General features: G+C 45.8%; 1 protein-coding gene across 1 annotated transcript in view; it reads left to right on the forward strand.

Annotated features, from left to right (window-relative positions):
- The window catches only part of LOC102430277 (putative serine protease 47), a 20094-nt gene extending 957 nt beyond the window's left edge, over positions 1 to 19137 (forward strand). Inside the window, exons 2-5 of the mRNA XM_014447596.1 lie at positions 4670 to 4853; positions 6152 to 6429; positions 8777 to 8943; positions 18820 to 19137. Coding sequence (XP_014303082.1) covers positions 4670 to 4853; positions 6152 to 6429; positions 8777 to 8943; positions 18820 to 19137 — 947 coding nt within the window. The remainder of the gene's footprint in view (positions 1 to 4669; positions 4854 to 6151; positions 6430 to 8776; positions 8944 to 18819) is intronic.
- Positions 19138 to 20059: the final 922 nt, after the last annotated feature.

Here is a 20059-nt window from a genome sequence, read left to right on the forward strand (position 1 = left end):
TCAGGACCCTTCGGTATATGGGCTGATGCTTTAACCATTCAGAAACACTGGCCTGTACAATATATTTTTAGTTTGAAGTAATCCCATTTGTTTATTTTTTATTTGGGTTCCCTTGCCCAAGGAGGTATATAGAAAAAAAAATTAAGATAAATGTCAAGGAGTTCACTGCCTATGTTTTCTTATAGAAGTTTTGTGGTTTAGAGTCTTACATTTTAGTCTTTAAAGCATGTTGAGTTTATGCTTGTATATGGTGTAAGAAGGTGGGATTTCTCTCTTTCTCTTCTCTTCTTTCTCTCTCTCTCTCTCATTTTTTTTGCATGCATCTGTCCAGTCATTTCAACACCACTTACTGAATGGACTGTCTTTACCCCTTTGTATATTATTGCCTTCTTTTCAAAAATTAATTGGACATATAAATGTGGATTTATTTCTGGGCTCTTTATTCTGTTCCATTGATATATGTGTCTCTTTTTTATGCCAACACCATGCTGTTTTGATACTAAAGCTTTGTAGTACAATTTGATATCAGGTAGCATGATACCTCCAACTTTTTCTCTCAAGGTTTCTGTGGCTATTCAGGAAAATTTGTTGTTCCATATAAATTTTAGAATTATTTGTTCTAGTTCTGTGAAAAAATGCAAGTGGCATTTTGATAGGGATTGCATTGAATCTATAGATTGCTTTGGGTAATATGGACATTTACACGATGTGAATTCTTTGTATCCATGAGCACAGTATATGCTTTCACTTGTTTGTATCTTCTTCAATTTCTTTCTTCAATGTCTTATAATTTTCTGAGTACAGGTCTTGTACCTTCTTGGCTAAATTTGTTTCTAGGTGGGTTTTTTAATTCAGTTGTAAATAGGATTGTTTTCTTAATTTCTCTTTTTGATAGCTCATTATTGGTGTATAAAATGTAATAATTTTTATATGCTGCTACTTTACCAAATTCATTTATCAGTCTTAGTAGTTTTTGGTGGAATCTTTAGGGTTCTCTCTATGTAGTATCATGTCATCTGCAAATGATGATAATTTTACTTCTTCCTTTCCCATTTTGATGCCCTTTATTTCTTTTCTTTTTAATATATTTTATTGATTTTTTACAGAGAGGAAGGGAGAGGGATAGAGAGTTAGAAACATCGATGAGAGAGAAACATCAATCAGCCACCTCCTGCACATCCCTCACTGAGGATGTGCCCGCAACCAAGGTACATGCCCTTGACAGGAATCGAAGTCGGGGCCCTTGAGTCTGTAGGCTGACGCTCTATCCACTGAACCAAACTTGTCACGGCTGCCCTTTATTTCTTTTTCTTGTCTGATTGCTGTGGCTAGGATTCAATACTATCTATATATATAAAAGCCTAAGCAACCATTCAACCATTCGACCGGTAGCTATGATGCACACTGACGACCAGGGGGCAGGCGCTCAATGCACAGGCATGGAAACATGGAAAAGACTGATGAATCTCAGAGGGAAGTGGGGAGGGGGAGGGCAGGAAGAGATTAACCAAAGATCTTATATGTATATTAAAGGCCTGGTGCACAGATTCGTGTACCAGTGGGGGCCCTCAGCCTGGCCTGCTGGGATTGGGCTGAAACCAGCAGTCCAACACCCCCTGAGTGGTCCTGGATTGTGAGAGGGCAGAGGCCAGGCCGAGGGACCTCACCGGTGCATGAATTCATGCACCAGGCCTCTAGTGTTGAATGAAAGTGGTGAAAGAGCACAGCCATGTCTTGTTCCTGATCTTAAGGAAAATGCTTTTTGCTTTTCACTGTTGACTATGATGTTAGCTGTGTGCTTGTCACATGTGGCCTTTATTGTAGTGAGGTCTGTTCCCTCTATTCCAACTTTGCTGAACGTTTTTAATCATGCGTGTATGATGGATTTTTCCAAATGCTTTTTCTGAACCTATTGATATGATCATGTAAATTTTTTATCCTTCATTTTGTTTATGTGGTGCATCACATTAATTGGTTTGTGGATACTGACCCCATCTTGCATTCCAGGAATAAATTCCACTTGATCATGGTGTATGATCTTTTTCATATTTTGCTAAGTCCAGCTTACTATTTTTTAAAGAATTTTTGCACTTAGGTTTATCAAGGATATTGGCTTATAATTTTCTCTTTTGGTGATATCTTTGGGTTTGGGAACAAGATAATGCTGGCCTCATAAAATGAGCTTGGGGGGCTTCTCTCCTCTGGGAGTTTTGTAATACTTTGAGAAAGATAGGTGTTAGTTCTTCTTTGAATGGTTGATAAAATTTGCCTATGATGCCATCTGGTCCTGACTTTTGTTTTTTGTGAGGTTTTTATTATTATTGTAACTGTTTTGATTGGTCTTCTCAGATGTTCTGTTTCTCTTGATTCAGTCTTGGAAGATTGTAGGTTGCTAGGAATTTATCCATTTCTTCCAGATTGTCCAAAGTGTTGGCCTACAATTGTTTGTATTATTTTCTTATAATCCTTTTTATCTATTGTGTATGTGTTCCCCCACATCCCGCGTGGTTCAGGGTTCAGGATCTGGCAGAGGAGCCACACACAAGTGAAAGAGACAAGACAAGAGATAATTTCAAAATTTTGGGGGGCCAGTTGGGCAAGCCCAACTCAAGGGGAAGGACTTCCACTGGTGCTCAGGCCTCACCAGCCTTTTATTCAACTTTGGTTACACATAAAGCCCTTAGGCAGGCAATTGCAGTAGCAGACAGACTATCTTAAAGGTCAGTAAATATTAGAAGGATTTACTCTGAGACTATTTGATCAGGAAATAGCTTGAGCCCCCATTGTCAGGACTAGACAATCGGTGCATAACTCAGGCCGTTGCCATGGGTTCAAGGTTCACCAGCGTTCCTGGATCCTTGTTTGCACTTCTCTGCTAGTGAAGACAATGAGTGGTTTCTCACATCTATGTGGTGTTAGCTGTCACTTCTCTTTCATTTCTGATTTTATTTATTGAGGTTCTCTTTTTTTCTTGATGAGTCTGGTTTAAAGCTTTATCAATTTTTTAAATCTTTTCAGAGAAGCAGCTATTGATTTCTTTGATGTTTTGTAATGCTTTTTAGGGCTCTTATTTTTGTTCATTTCTACTCTGTTATTTTCTTCCTTCTATTCACATTGAGCTTTGTTTGTTGTTCTTCTTCTAGTTCCTTCAGGAAGTTTAGATTGTGTAAGTTTATATTGTATATTTGAGATTTTTCTTGTTTCTTGAGGGAGGTCTGTATTTCTATGAATTTCCCTCTTAGGACTGCTTTTACTGGGTCCCATAGATTTGGGGGCATTATGTTTTCACTTTTTTTTGTCTCAAATTATCTTGATATATATGAAATATTTCAGAGAGAGATAGAAACATCAGAGAGAATCATCGACCGCTGCCTCCTACACACCCCCTACTGGATATCAAGTCCACAACCCAGGCATATGCCCTGACCGTGAATCGCACTGTGACCTCTTGGTTCATAGGTTGATGCTCAACCACTGAGCAACACTGGCTGGCTCTCTCAAAGTATCTTTTGATTTCTTTTTTGATTTTGTTGTTAACCCATTAATTGTTTAGTAGCATGTTATTTAACATCCATGTGTTTGTGTGTTTTTCAGTTTTCTTCTTATAATTGATTTCTAGTTTCATATCATTGTGGTTGGAGGAGAAGCTTGATATAATTAAAATCCTCTTAAATTTATTCAGACTCTTTTTCTATCCTAATGTGTGGTCTGTCCTATAAAATATCCCATGTGTGTTTGAAAATAATGTACATTTTGCTGCTTTGGGGTGAAATGCTCCAAAAATATCAATTAAAGTCATCTGGTCTAATCTGCCATTTTAGGCTGCTGTTCCTTGTAGGTTTTCTGTTTGGATGATCTATCTATCCATTGATGTCAATTAGGCGTTAAAATCCCCTGGAATTGCTGTGTTACTGTCAATCTTCCCTTTTATGTCCCTCAATATTTGCTTCTTTCAGAAATGGAGAATTTGAGTCATAGAGGGGGAATGCATTTCTCCACATCCCTCAGCACCAGATTCCTGCCTGTGAACCTCTCAGCCTGAGAGACTGGGGTGAGGTTGGGGCGGGGACACAGACCCTTAGAAGCCACGATCTTTTTTTTAAAATATACTTTATTGATTTTTTACAGAGAGGAAGGGAGAGAGATAGAGAGTTAGAAACATCGATGAGAGAGAAACATCGATCAGCTGCCTCCTGCACATCTCCCACTGGGGATGTGGCCGCAACCCAGGTACATGCCGTTGACCGGAATTGAACCTGGAACCCTTCAGTCTGCAAGCCGACGCTCCATCCACTGAGCCAGATCTTGAGCAAGGCACATTGTTACCCTCTGAGACCTTTATGTCTTTGATCTTCAGAGTGTGTGTAGCATGTCCTATTGTGGAAATAGGGTCTGTGATATGTGAGCTTCGGAAGGCCCACTCTGAGGTATCTGTCATCCAGTAGATGCTTGCTGTGGCCACCTATGTTTCCCTTGTCCAGCCCTACAGGGTTTGCTCAGCTGTGCTCTGCTGCCCAGTCCTCAGCAGCAGCCAGTGAAGGCAGAGTCCAGGCAGTCCTGTGACTTTTGCCAGGCCACTTGACCCTTGGCCTTGCTTTTCCCACGTGTGAGGTGGAGAAGGGCCTCCCTGGTAGTGGCATTTGGAATACCACCGGTTTCTCTACCATAGGCCAGGGGGATTTCTCCACAGTGTGTGGGAAGCCCAAGGTGATGGGGAAGATCTATGGTGGCCAGGACGTGGTGGCTGGCCAGTGGCCATGGCAGGCCGGCCTGCTGTACCATAACACACACATCTGCGGAGCAGTCCTCATCAACTCCTTCTGGCTGGTGTCCACTGCCCACTGCTTTCTCAAGTGAGTCCTCCTTCCTGGGGCTGCAGCAGATGGGCTGGTAGGGGAGGAAGATGCAGGGGAAGAGGAATAAAGGGGTGATGAATGTCCTCACAACCTGGAATGTCTTCCCCACTCGCCTGCCCAGACCCTCCTCATCTTTCATCCTGAGCCCCTGTGCCTGTCCAGCAAGAGATTGCAGTGTCCATCCAAGCTGCCATACACTTGGACTGGCTCTTTGCTGCCTCAGAGAATGGCTTCTCCTTAATGCCCTCGTATTACTGACTGGGTAGGGGCCTGGGGTTGCAAGGACAGCCAACAGCTAGGCAATTCTCATCACTTCAGCAAAAGTGCATGCCTGGGAGGTACTGGGTGCCAGGCTGAATGGGTGGGAGGTGGGACTCTCTGATGTTAGAGAGTGACATGGCCCCTCAGGAATCTTAACTCCTCTCTTCCTTCTGGTACCTAGTTTCTAAACAGAGAAGGAAGGAGCCCAAGGAAGCAGAGGATTCACAGCCTAAGTCAGGGAGTTGGAGCTCATGTGCCAATTGGCTTTGAGAGCCCAGAGTCCTATTGGCACCTTCTCTGTGCCACACTCCATGTGACACCCTCTGTGGCATAGGGGGTGGCAAGACCCTACTCCACCATGCCTCCATTCTGTCAGGAAAGAAAGCCCAACCTGGGGTGGGAATGGCTGACCCCATGGGAGAGGGAGGGAGCACAGCCTTCAGTGGGTGTGGAGCAGGAGGGGCTTGCCTGAGAAGAAGGGTTTTGGGCATGAGGAGCACGGGGAAGTGCTTTCCAGGTGGATGAACCATGTGAACAGTCAGGAAGGTGGGAAGCTTTATCACTTGTGTTCAGGGAACAAGGTGAGGTTTTGATTCCTGCACTCATTTGCTCATTTACACATCTTTTGTGAGTGCTTTTAACCAATTGAACAAGCAGCCTTGGGCGAGAAGGTGTTTAAATAAAGGAAGGGCAGGAAAAGTGTTTGGGCCAGGAGGTAGGTCATGGGAGACTTGAGAAGGGTCAGGTTAGAGCTAGGATTGAGCCAAAGCCTGATGTGAGGGTCCCACCGAAGACACTTCTAGCATTAGGAATCTCTGTTCCTTCAATTCTAGGGTGTGATGGGGAAGCCACATGCCCTGAGGTTGTGAGTAGACTATCAACCAGCCTCAGGAAAGAAGGGCTCCTGACAGTGTGAAAGGGGTCAGGTAGGACAGAGGGGCCCACAGGAATGCGGGCAGTTAGACAAGGATGCAGGGAGAGAGCTGGCCCACACACTCAGAGAGGACGGTGACTGTGGGCCATTCCCCCTCCAGTAAATCCGGTGCCCCAGAGGACTACCAGGTTCTGTTGGGAAGCACCCAGCTGTACCAGCACACGCAGCACGCCCGGAAGATGTCTGTGAACAGGATTATCATGCACCCAGACTTTGAGAAGTTCCACCCCTTCGGGAATGACATAGCCATGTTGCAACTGCACCTGCCTGTGAACTTCACCTCCTACATCAGCCCCGCCTGCCTCCCAACCCCTGGAATACAACTGCCTAGCCACTCATCTTGCTGGATAACCGGCTGGGGAATGCTCAGCGAGGACAGTGAGGGGGTGTGGGAGAGGCTGTGGGATGAAGCTGAGGAGGGGGAGCGGGAGAAAGGGAAAAGAAAGGGGGAGGAGAGAGGCAGGAAGAAGGGAGGAATAGTGGAGATTGAAATGTTCCCACACAAAGATGCCACTGGTCCTTGGCCCTCTATGCCTCTTTTCCAAAGGCCTGGACCATTCCAGTTCTCGATCTGAAAAGTGTGTGATTCTCAAGGATATTTGAGATTTTGAATCAAGAATCTGGGTTCTTAGAGTCTTCATGGTTCTTGATTTCAAGGTTTTTAATCAGCCATAGATCTGAGTTGACTTGGTTCTACTCGAAGGTCATGCTGGGGCCCTGTCCCATTCCAGCTTTCCCATGACCCGAGATGGTGCTTGGGAAAAAATGGAAAACACACACACATTTATGGCTTCTGGCTTCTGATCTTGCATAATCAAGTTAGAATGATCACCACTTAAGAACCTCTCAGAACTTCACTTTGGCAAATTGTCTACTTCATAGCCTTATTAGGTGAACTGAATAACACAGAAAAAAAGTGTGATTTTTTTAGATTGAAAGGAGAAATATAGGCAAAAACTTATGGGCAAGAGTGTTTTTTAAAGAAAAGATTGTTAGTAACTTGGAGAAATGCTCATGGTGTAAAGGGAAATGTAATATATATTTGTAATTATTAGTAAGGTCTTAATTTTGTATGGTCTCAACAGAGGTGCTACAGGCATTTTGTACAAACCATGTCTTCATTGAGAGGGAGATGCCAGCATCTCTGGCCTTTGCCTCTCTCTCTCTCTCTCTCTCTCTCTCTCTCTCTCCCTCTCTTTCTCTCTCTCTCTCTCTCTCTCTCTCTCTCTCTCTCTCTCTCTCTCTCTTTCTCTCTCTCTCTCTCTCACACACACACACACACAAACACACACACTACACACACACACTACACACATGCATGTGCAATTCACACACACACAGTCTGGTTCTTTCTTGATAGAAAGAACCACATCTTACTTGTTGTGAGATCACAATCTGTGCCACAGGGCTTGGCACCTGGTAGCTACCTCACTGCTGCCACCCTGGTTCAGTAATATGTTATATGAATAAAGACTCCAGGCAAGATCTACTCTTGCCTGGACCTCCAGACTGGTCTTCCAGGTCTGACCCTGTGTTCTCTGCTTTAGTCTCTACACAGCTGACTACTTGCTTTAAAACATGAGCCGTGTCACTAACCCCCTCAGCACCCTAAGTGCTTTGTTATTTGTGCTTAGAAAACAATACAAACTCTATACCTTAGCTATCAGCCACTGCATGACGTTGGCTCCCATCACTCTCTGCCTCATATCCTACTGCATCCCTCACACACACCATCACAGCCACAAGGCCTCCTTCCTGCCTTGAACATGCCAAGGTCTTCCTCATCTCGGGGCCTTGACCTCGGCTATCTTCTCTGCTTCACTGGCTCTCCCTAATAATCTTTGCATGACTCATTTCTACTTTACATTTACAACTCAGTTCCTCCTCTGAGGAGTTGTACTTGATCATGTGAGCTAAAATAGATAATCCCTACTATCACATCTTCCTGTTTTATTTCCTTCACACTACTTATTAGATGTAAAATAATTAAATTTACATCACTAACCCTGTATCCCCCAACAAATATGTTTCCCTGTATCATTACTGTCTAAAAGATACCCAGCAGAAAGAGAGATGAATAGGTGAGTGACTGGATGAGACGATGGATAGGGTGTGTGTAGGTGGGATGATGCATAGGGAGAAGGGAAGATGGATGGGAGGGTGGATGGGTGGTGAATGGATGGAGTGAGCAGATAAATTGATAGATGGAGATAAGGATGGGTAGGAGAATGATAGAGGGATGGATGAAATGGTGAGTGATAAGCAAGTAGATTGACGGGTGAGTGGATGGATGCGGATATGAGGATAGATGGGTAGGTGAATGGAGGAATTCGTAGATGGAAGTAGGGGAAAGATTAATGATAGAAAAATGGAGAATGTATGAGATTGTCATGAAAGGGTAGGTGGGTTGGTGAATGGTTGCTACACCCCAGTGAATGGCATGTGTTGGTAGGATTTGCCTTTTATCTTTGTGGAATAGAAGAGGTATGACGTCTATTGTTATGAGAGAGGTGGAGGGAATAGGATGAGTTTAAAAATGTTTGAGAAACAGGACAGGAGTGATAGAGGATAGGTAGAAGACTGAAGCCATGTTGCATGCTCAGCTGTGCTGAGAAAACCTCGTGTGTAGGGGGCAGTGGTTAGCACTAAGACAGTGGGGGTTCAGTGTAGCCTGGTCTCTCCAGGTAGGCTACAGTGCACTTCACTGATCTCCTTCTTCTCACAGAGCAACTACTCCCGCCCTTCCATCTCCAGGAGGGCAAGGTGGGTCTCATTGAGAACAAGTTATGTAATATGTTATATGGACAAAGACTTGGCACAGGCAAGACCAACTCTGTGCACGAGGAGATGCTGTGTGCCGGGGACATCTTGACAGGAAAAGCCATCTGCCAAGTGAGTGAGGCCATTTCTGTTCTTCCTTTGCCTGAGCTCAGGCCCCAGTTTCCCCAGGGAAGCCTATATTGTCTCTATTCCCTTTGTGAGACCCCTGGTACTTCCCGTTTCCTCCCTCTGCATGTCTTTCCTGGGCTCCATCCCTCAGCAGTGTCCCCCAGGCTAGTCCCTTCTTATGCCCATCCCCCATGACAGTGTCTGCTGGAAGGCCTTCAAACAGCATCTATTTTAAAAAAAAAAATTTATTGATTTCAGAGAGGAAAGGAAAGGGAGAGAGAGATAAAAATATTAATAATGAGAGAGAATTATTGATTGGCTGCCTCCTGCACGCCCTTTACTGCAAACCGGGCATGTGCCCTTGACTGGAATCGAACCTGGGACCCTTCAGTCCGCAGGCCAACACTCTATCCACTGAGCCAAACCAGCTAGGGCAAATAGCATCTATTTTTAAGGCATATTTTAAAATTTTTATTGAAATATAATGTACATTCAAAAGAATATATAATTATTAAGTATATAGTTTAATGAATGTTCACATACTGACACATGTGACCTACTCCCCGGATGCCCCACTCATGCTCCCTTCCTTTCACCAGCATCCCAGGGAACCACCATCTTCACTTTTAATGCCTTAGATTAGATTCCAAATTTTACATAAGTGGAATTTACTCCCATTTGTTCATCATTTGTGTCTTAACATTATATTTGCTCTACTACATGTCTCTTTCCTGTAACCTCAGTGTCTTCCTTCATAGCGTGGATCTTGAGGCTTCCTTCACCGAATTGTTGAAAGGATGGTGTAGAGCAGGGGTCCTCAAACTACCGCCCGCGGGCCACATGCGGCCCACCAAAAACATTTATCTGGCCCGGCGGGTGTTTTTGCCGCCTCTGTTTGCATAGGAATTTGTTCATAGTTTTTTTTTTTAACTATAGTCCGGCCCTCCAACGGTCTGAGGGACAGTGAACTGGCCCTCTGTTTAAAAAGTTTGAGGACCCCTGGTGTAGAGGGTTGAATAGTGTTTCCCAAATTCATGTCATTTGGAACCTCAGGATGTGACCTCACTTGTAAATAAGGTCTCTGCCATTGTGATTAACGAAGAATCTTGAGATGAGACCATTGTGAATTTAGAGCAGGCCCTGAATCCAGTGACTGATGTTCATATAAGAAGAGGGAAAGACACAGAGACACTTGACTACAGACTTCTGGCCTCCAGAGCTGTAGGAAAATAATTTTCTGTTGTTCTTGTAAGCCGCCAGTTTGTGGTGAGGTATTATGACAGCCCCAGGAAAGGCAGACAGGAGGGATGAGATGCACCTGACCCATGGGGAGCCTTTGTGGACAGCTGTTTTCAGTCCTGCCCAGTGAGCTGCTGAGTCGGAGGGTGGAAGCTCGGCCACCTGCCCTCTGGAGAAGGTAGACCCAGGGGTTTTGGTTTCCAGTCCATAGCTAATGGTATGGACCTGCTGGCTCTCTGCCCTGGCCCATCCTCCTCACAATTAGCTGCACCCAGAGGCGGAGCAAAGGGCTCAGCCCCTGACTCCCCATATGGCAGGCCCCCTAAATCTCCCTTCCAGTCTTGTCCTATGCCTGCCTTCTCCTGCAAAGGCCATGCCCATGGAGCTCAGGGCCAGTGCACTTTGTCTGCCCCTTGACCCCGCTCTCCTCTAGTTTCTTCCCAGGCTGAGGACACAAATGTGCTGGACACCTGGGAGTCCATCCCTCCTCCCTCAGCCTTTAGGTCACCACAGCCTGTCCTTGACATTGCAACTGGATTCATCTTCTAGATTCATCTTCACCTGCTCTGGACCCTATCCTCCACTCTGGGCTTCCTTCTTTCCTCTGAAGTGCCCCTCCCCCTACATGGGGCACTCAGAAACAGCTCTAAGGAGAGTTGGGACCACAAGGTCATTTGGAGCTAGGACTGTGGGGCAGGACATACCTGGTTCCAGTCTTCAATCTGTTGCTTATTGGCACTGTGACTGTAGCTATGTCTCCTCACCCACGAAATGGGGTTGCTAAGAGCCTCCTCTTGTTAAGGTTTGGTACCTGGAATTTAGTAGATGGTTAACAATTGCTGGCTTTCATTTTCCTTCCTGGTCTGCCTCTCTATCTGAGTTATACTTGTTCTTCTGGGCCTGTCTTACACCTGTCCTCTCAACCAAGGTGGAATTCACTGCCTGGCCCTACTGGACACACACACACACACACACACACACACACACACACACACACACACAGTTTGCTCTGTCTCTAAGCTGGTGCATGGCATATGTGAGTGCTGATGTTTCCTCTGCCTTCTGAAGGCTCCCCTGGGGCCAGTAGGCTATTGGAGCCTTTGCAAACTCTCCTAGATTGACCCAGAATCCATTGCCATTTGGCAACCACATAGCCCATCCATGTGTGTCGCTGAGGCTTAGAGTGGACAGGGACCACTTCCCTAGACAGGGACCAGGTTCTCCCCTGTCCTCAGGCAGCTGTGGGTGGGGACACTGGAGGGAAGAGCTGAGGCAATGATGGTGCAGTCTCACTGTCCAAGAAGACCCCAAGTGTGAGTTTCCTGGAGCTGCTGTGACAAATCCCCTCAAACGGTGATTAAAACAGAAATTTATCATCTTACAGGTCTGCAGGTCCAAAGTCTAAAATCAAGGTGTGGGTGAATCTGGTTCCTTCTGGAGGCCCTAGGGGAGAATGTTTCCTTACTCTTCCTGGCTTCTAGAGGCAGCCCACATTCCTTGGCTCTTGGCTTCTTCCTCCTCCTCAAAAAGCATCACTCCAGCCTCTGCTCCTGTTGTCACATCACCTTCTCTGACTCTGATCTCCTGCCTCCCTCTTTCTTCATGGGGACCTAAGGTTTATATTGGTCCTGCCAAGATGGTCCAGGGTAACCTTCCTCTTTCAAAACCCCCAGTTCAACCACACGGGCAAAGTGTCTTTTGCTGCATAAGGTAACATAATCACAGGTTCCAGGGATGGGGTCATTCTTTGCAAACCACAGCAAGAACCCTTCTCTCTTCTTCTAGCCACCATCCCCCCCGCTATCTGCCAGCTGGGGAGCTTGCTTCTCATCTCACCAAGAGCATTGGAGCAGTCAGACTAGCACCTGCTCATCTTCCCAGTCCTGCATCCTGCACCCGTCATCCTTCATCTCTGCCGAGTCTCAGGTCCAGCTGACCCCTCCTGCTATGTCCCCTGTCTCTCCCTTTCATGACCATTGTGTGAATTCACAGCAGAAATCTCCTCCTGTTATTGCCCAATTTCTCTGCCTTTCCCCCCAAAAAAGACTCCTGGGACAGCAGTGAGCCTCTGATCCACTCTACCCAATTGTGTCCCCAGCATACCACCCAAGCCATGTGGCCAACGTCCCCACCAGCCTTGTTCCTGCCACAGCAAGTTTGTCCTGAGTCTTCTCACTCGGCACATCAAGAGGTCTCACTCACCTTACCTGGGCCCCAAACTCAATAGCTGTTCTGCTCTGCTCCTGGTCACCTCCCCCCACCACCATGAAATGCTGGCGATCCCAGGGCCCCATGCTCAGCCTGCTCCCTACTCTCTCTGCACCTTCTGACTGGTTGGTGAGAAAGGCTTAGATTCAACAGATCCTCTTGGCTCCTCCTTCAAAATATTATCCCAAATCTGACTGTTCCTCGGCACCCTGGCCACTCCCCATCAATTACCTCTCACCCCTGGGGTCACCTTCTGACTGGTCTTCCCTCTCTAACTCATGCTCAGCACTGTCCATTCTCCAGCACAGCAGAAGGATACACCTAGACAGGTTAGGTCACCCTCTCCCCCCGCCCCCCGAGTACAGCTCTCCCCTGGGGGAAAACCTAACCCCTTTGGTATCAGGCCCTGTGACCCACATCCTCTCTGCACACCCTGCTCCCCACACAGCCAGCCTCGCTGCTCCTTCTCCCATCCACCTGGCAAGTCCTCTTTCCTCATTTGCACTGACTGTTCCCTCTGCTCCAGAAATGAAGGTTGTTTCCTGTTTAGAGTATCAGCTCAGAAAAGCCTGACGTCATCACCAGATGAGATACCCTCCCGATCCCTGCCCCCATCCCTTCCATGGCTGGTTGTCACATCTGACCATAGTGGGCTAATTGGCTTGTTTACAAACCACAATGAGGGAGGGGCCTGACTTTATCACCCCTGTGCTCTCAAGTGCAGAGTCTGCCACGGATACTCCCCGTGCAGGTTGGATGGGCTGGTGGAAGAGTGGCCAAGCTCAGTTGTGGTCCCTGCTCCCTCACCTCCAGAGGATGAGCGTTTCCCTTTGGCCAATGAAGTGAGGGGACTTCCAACCAGGTGGTCCTTCCCTAATAGCCTTTCAGGACCCCAGTAAGCCCCATAAGCTTTCTGGAGACCCCTTCCTACTCCCCCATCAATGCAGGTTGCCTCCACCAGGCTTCAACATACACATTTTCTAAAGAAGCTGGTAGCAAACCAAATGCCAAAATGAATGAAAAAGGAAGATGGTGGCATAGTAGGTGGATCTTTCGCACACCTCCTCCCTGAACCAAACTGAAAATAAAATATAATTGAGAAAAATCCCCCTGAATTACCAACTGAAGATTATCTGAAGAGGAGACTTTTAATCACAGATGGGCAGAGGAGGCCATCTTGAGACTTGTAGGAAGGGGGAGACATGAGAAGTGCTGGCCCACTCCCCTGGGGGCAGACCAAGTTTAGGGAGGGATATCTCAGCAGTGGGAGGTTCCCCCTGAGAGGCGTGAAGCCTAGACCCCAGACGGGGCTCTGCAGCTCAGAGCGCCAGAGCCAGGAACAGGACCCCAGGTAGCACCCATCTCTGAAAGGCAGCAGGGTTTTTGCCGGCCAAGGAGAAAAAGCCACTTTTTAAAGAGCTAACATGCAAGATTTTATATTGCAGTCACTCACTCTGGGCTCTGGTGGAGGGAGAGCAGTGCGGACTTGAGTCACCTGAAGAGAGTCTGGAGTGGGTGGCTTTGAGAGACATGGAGGAGCAGCTGCCAGGATCCCTGTGCGGGGTCATCCTCTGATACTACAGCAGACGTTTTTCTTGAGAGGAGCAAGCCCCTCCCAGTGGCATCAGCCTGGAGCAAACCAACTACCACACCCTCTGGAATCCTGCTCACTCCACCTTGCATCTTAAGCCCTGCTGAGGAGACAGCAGCATAGGCCAGTCCATATAAGGCTGGGCAGACTTAGGGGAGGGTCAGTGACTGGCTTTTGAGGAGGGTCTTTTTCCCCCTTTCCCAGGAACCTGACTGGCACTTCCCCTTGTGGGAGAACCAATAGAAACACCCTCTTGGCTTCTGGCAGAACCAACCTCTGAACTTGGGAGGCCCCACCCTCCTGCTACTAGGGGTTCTGCCCTGCTGAGGTCAAGGAAAAGATCTGGGATAGACTCAGACTTGTGGCTCTGGGGCAGGGAAACACAGACACCATCTTCCCTAAGTATAAATGGCATCTCCTCCTCACAGGAGATCCAGGGATCTCATCCTCCTGATTCCAAGAAACTGAGCCTTTCCAGTGACTAAGAGTGGCAGCAGGCCAGGAGGCAGAGGCAGGCAGAGGCAGATCTCCATGCCTTGGGACATTAGCTAACCCACTCCTGTGCTCCATGCTGCTAAAGGCTAGCCTTAAATCATAGCTTGGTCCTTCCCGTGTGCAGCTAACACTAGCTAAGGCAGCCACACACTGGATCACTTGTAGATTTGCAAAGATATGCCAGATGTGGAAAGTGTCTGACATTGGCTTGCAGCAAAGAACGTCCAGGAAGGCCAGGCCCTGGTCGGGTGCATGCAGGGGGCAACCAATCGATGTGGTTCTCTCACATCGATGTTTCTCTCTGTCTTTCCCTCTCTCTTCTACTCTCTCTAAAAATCAATGAAAAAATATCCTCGGTGAGGATTAAAAACAAACAAACAAACAATATTGGTAGCCTTTAAGAGTGATGTCAACAGCAATGCAGTAATAGTTGGGGACTTCAACACCCCACTGACATCATTGGCTAGGTCTTCCAGACAAAAAATGAACAAGGAAATGGAGACCTTAAACAACACACTAGAACAGATAGGCTTAATTGATATTTATAGAACATTTCACCCCAAAGCAGCAGGACATACATTCTTCTGAAGGGCATGTGGAACATTCTCAAAGATAGACCACATGTTAGGGCATAAAATAAGTCTTAACAAATTCAAGAAGATTGAAATCATAGCAAGTATCTTCTCAGATCACAATGGCATGAAACTAGAAATCAACTCCAATAAAAATTCAAAAAAGTCAAACACCTGGAGGTTAAATAACATGTTATTAAACAATGAATGGGTTACCAATGAGATCAAGAAAGAAATAAAAAATTACCAGTGGACAAATAAAAATGAACACACAACAACCCCAAACCTATGGAACATAGTGAAAGCAGTCATAGAGGGAAGTTTATAGCATTACAGGCCTACTTCAAGAAGTAGAAAAGAACCAGAAAATGAACAAGATAATCCCAGAGTAAGCACAGGAAAGAGATAATAAAGATTGGAGCGGAAATAAGTGACATAGAAACTAAAAGAAACAATACAAATGATCAATGAAACCAACAATTGGTTCTTTGAAAAGATAAACAATATTGATAAACCTTTAGCCAGACTCATTAAGAAACAAAGAGAGAGGACTCAAATAAATAAATTCAGAAATAAAAGAGAAGAAGTTAACCACTGAAATCACAGAAATACAAAGAATGGTATGAAAACACTAAGAACAACTATATGCTAAAAACTTTGACAACCTAGGCGAAGTGGACAAATTCCTAGAAACATACAATCTTTCAAAACTCAATCAGGAAGAATCAGAAAACCTGAATAAACAGATAACAACTAATGAAATTGAAACAGTAATCAGACATCTCCCATCAAACAAAAGTCCTGGATCAGATGGCTTCAGAGGAGAGTTTTACCAAACATTTCAAGAAGAACTAACACCTATCCTTCTCAAACTATTCCAAAAAAATCCAAGAGGAAGGAGCACTTGCATGCTTTTTTTTTTTTGAGGCCAGTATTATCCTAATTCCAAAACCAGATAAAGACACCACAAAAAATAAAATTATAGCCAATATTTCTGATGAACATAGATGCTAAAATCCTTAACAAAATATTAACAAATCAAATCCAGGAATACATTAAGAAGATCATTCACCATGAGCAAGTGGGATTTGGCCAGGAATGCAAGGTTGTTGCCATATTTACAAATTAATAAATGTAATACATCACACAAACAAGATGAAAGATAAAAATCACATTATCATATCAATAGATGCAGAAAAAGCATTAGACAAAATCCAGCACCCATTTATGATAAAACTTTTAGCAAAGTGGGAATAGAAGGATCATGTCTTACCATAAGAAAGACCATAGATGAAAAACCTACAGCCAGCAACATATTCAATGTGCAAAAACTGAAAGCTTTTCTTTTAAGATCAGTTACAAGAGAGGGACGTCTGCTTTCTTACTCATATTCAACATAGTCCTGGAAGTCTCAGTCAGAGTGATCAGACAGGAAGAAGAAATAAAGGGCATCCAAACTGGAAAGGAGCAAGTAAAGCTCTCATTATTTGCAGATGGCATAATACTGTACATAGAAAACCCTAAAGACTCCACCAAAACTACTAAAATTAATAAATGAATTTGGCAAAGTAGCAGGATACAAAATCAACATCCAGAAATCGATGGCATTTTTGTACACCAATAATGAACTCTCACAAAGAGAAACTAAAAAACAATCCCAAAGTGCAAACAATCCCATTGCAACAAAAAAATAAGTTACCTTGGAATAGACTTAACCAAGGAGGTAAAAGACTGGTACTCAGAAAACTGCAGAACATCGCAAAAAGAAGTAGAGGAAAATGCAAACAAGTGGAAGAATATACCGTGCTCATGGATTGGTAGAATTAACATCATTAAAATGTCCATACTACCCAAAGCAACTTATAGATTGAGCACAATTCCTATTAAAATACCAACGGCATATTACACAGATCTCGGTCAAATATTCCAAAAATTTATATGGGACCAAAAAAGTCCCCAGGTAGCATCAGCAATCTTGAGAAAGAAGAATAAAGTTGGAGGGATCAGAATACAAAATATCAAACTATACTACAAAGCCACTGTAATCAAAACAACCCGATACTGGCATAAGAAGAGGCATATAGACCAATGGAATGGTACAGAGAATTCAGAAATCAACCGAAGCCATTTTGCTCAATTAATATTTGACAAAGGAGGCAAGAGCACACAATGGGGTGAAGACAGTCTCTTAATAAATGGTTTTGGAAACTTGAACAGGTACATGCAAAAAAAAAAAAATGAAACTAGACCATCAACTTACACCATTCAAGAGAATAAACTCAAAATGGATAAAAGACTTAAATGTAAGTCTAGATACCATAAAAATCCTAGAAAAAAAAACATAAAGGGTAAATCTTAGACATCTCTCCTGGGAATATTTTTGCTCATATATCTCCTGGGGGCAAGGGAAACAAAGGAAAAGATAAACAAATGGGAGTACACCAAACTAAAAAGCTTCTGCACAGCAAAAGAAACCATAAACAAAATGAAAAGGGAACTCACTGTACAGGAAAACATATTTACCAATAATACATTTGATAAAGGGTTAATTTCCAAAATATAAAAAGATCTTAACTCAACACAGGAAGACAAACAATCCAATGGAAAAAAATGAGCAAAGGACCTGAATAGTCACTTCTCCAAAGAGGACACACAGATGGCCAATAGACACGAGAAAATGCTCAAGATCACTAATCATCAGAGAGAAGTAAATTAAGATTACAATGAGGTATCACCTCACACCTGCCAGAATGGCTACTATCAATAAATCAACAAACAAGTGCTGGGGAGGAGGTGGTAAAAAGGGAACTCACTGTGGAAAACAGTATGATGTTTCCTCAAAAAGTTAAAAATGGAACTGCTTTTTGACCCAGCAATTCCACTTCTGGGAATATGTACTAAGACTCCAGAAACACCAATCAGAAAGAGTATACACACCCCTATGTTCATTGCAGCGTTATTTACAATAGCCAAGATCTAAAAGCAACCCAACTGCCCATCCCTAGATGAGAGGATAACAAAGCCTTGGTCCATTTACACCATGGAATACTACATGGCAGTAAAAAGAAGGAACTCTTACATTTGCACAGCCTGGATGGACCTGGAGAGTATTATGCTAAGTGAAATAAGCCAATCAGAGAAAGACAAATACCATATGATCTCACTAATCTGTGGAATCTAATGAACAAAATAAACTGATGAATTAAATTGAAACAGAGGCTTGGATACATGGAACAGACTGACAAATGTCAGAGGGAAGGGGCTGGGGCACTGGATAAAAGAAGCTGAAAAGATTAGCGAAAGAACATATATGGCTGGGGGAGCAGGGGCTTGGTGGAGGGGGTGACCATGGGTGACATCCATAATAGTATCAACAATTAAAAAAAAAAAGGGAAGAGGACCCAAGGGAAGGGGATATGCTACTGCAGCCCAGGGTGCAGCAGGAGCTAGGGTCTGTGGAGGCTTCAGCTTCCGGGCTCAGCTCACAGGCCAGCCTTCCTGGGCCCTGTGCATGCAGCTGTCTCCTATTGGCCTTGGGCGGTCCCTCTCCTGGGCCTCTAGGCCGTCCCTAGGTCCAGGGGCAGAGTGGTGTCCTTGTGTTGATAGATTTAGATCCAGGATCTTCTTGAGGGTCAATCAGAAGCTCATTGAGCTGATTCCAGTGCCCACCAGGGTGACTTTGGTGGGGTCTGCAGTGGGACACTGGTGTCTGGACTTTCACAGAGGTTGGTGTCTTAGTCTCTGTTGTCCCACTAACTCTCCTCTCTTTCTTAGGGCGATTCCGGGAGCCCCCTCGTCTGTGACCTCCTCGATGCCTGGGTTCTGGTAGGGCTGGCCAGCTGGGGTTTGGACTGCCGGCATCCCATCTACCCCAGTGTGTTCACCAATATCACCTACTTTGCTGACTGGATCCGGGAGATCCAGAGGCTCACACCTCCTCCTGATCCCACAGCTGCTCTTCCTCAGACCCAACTTCCATACAGGCCTCTGCAGGCTGCAGGCTCTCCGAGGCCTGGCACAGCCCTCTTGCCTCCCCAGACCTGGCTCCTATTGCTGTCTGTGCTCAGGGCCCGGTGGCAGGCCCTGCAGTGACCCGCCCAGCCCCTCTGCCCCTGCTGTCTGCCTCAGGCCCCAGGCTCCCTGTCTTCCCTCCCCCACACCCTCCAGTTCTCAGTGTGTGCTTCCTTCTCCTTGGCTTTCCTGTCCCTCAACTGCCACTCCCCAAACCAAGCCTGAAAAAATAAAAACAAATAAAAGAGTCATTTTCCTCCCATATCAAGACCCAGTTTTCTCTCCTGCATCTTAGTACTCACTCTTCCCTTGTGGTCAGTCATCTGACTTCATGGGCAAGGAGAGGACAGGGCAAGGATACTGTCCCAGGAGGAAGGCAGGGGTGCAATGCCGAGGGAGCCAGTCCTGAGCTGGGGAGAGAGCAGGGTGTCTGCTCTCAGATTCTGCTCCTGCTGGGGGAGCACTCAGGCCTTCAAAGGCAGCATATCAGTCAGTGTGGGCTACTGGTACAAATACCACAAATCCTATATAATAGAAGCCTAATATGCAAATTGTCCCCTTGGTCAGTCATTCCACCAGGAGACTGGGAGTACGACTGCTCGCTATGATGTGCGCTGATCACCAGGAGGCGGCTAGGAACATGGCGGGCATGGGCACCGCAGTGCTGGCAGCGGGCGGCAGTGGAGGTGCTATCAGCCCTAATGGGCCCTGACAAGAATGGGATTGCCGCGGGATGGCGGAGCAGGTGAGCAGGTGGCACCAGGCCAAAGCGGGTGCAAGTGGGGGTCTGCAGACAGTGACCAGTGGCAGTGGCAGGGCGGGGGGCTGCCGCCTGGCTTCCAGGTGCTGAGGGAGCCTGGTGGGGGGCCCTGGCTCTTATCAATCACCCCACAGGTGGGATAGTGGAGCAGGTGAGGTGGCAGCACCAGGCCAAGGAGGGGTGCCAGGTGGGGCTGCAGGGCTGCAAGGCTGGGGGTGCGAACTGGAGCCCTATCTCCGCAGG

Source organism: Myotis lucifugus, unplaced genomic scaffold (genome assembly GCF_000147115.1).
Source record: "Myotis lucifugus unplaced genomic scaffold, Myoluc2.0 scaffold_685, whole genome shotgun sequence".
Lineage (NCBI taxonomy): Eukaryota > Metazoa > Chordata > Mammalia > Chiroptera > Vespertilionidae > Myotis > Myotis lucifugus.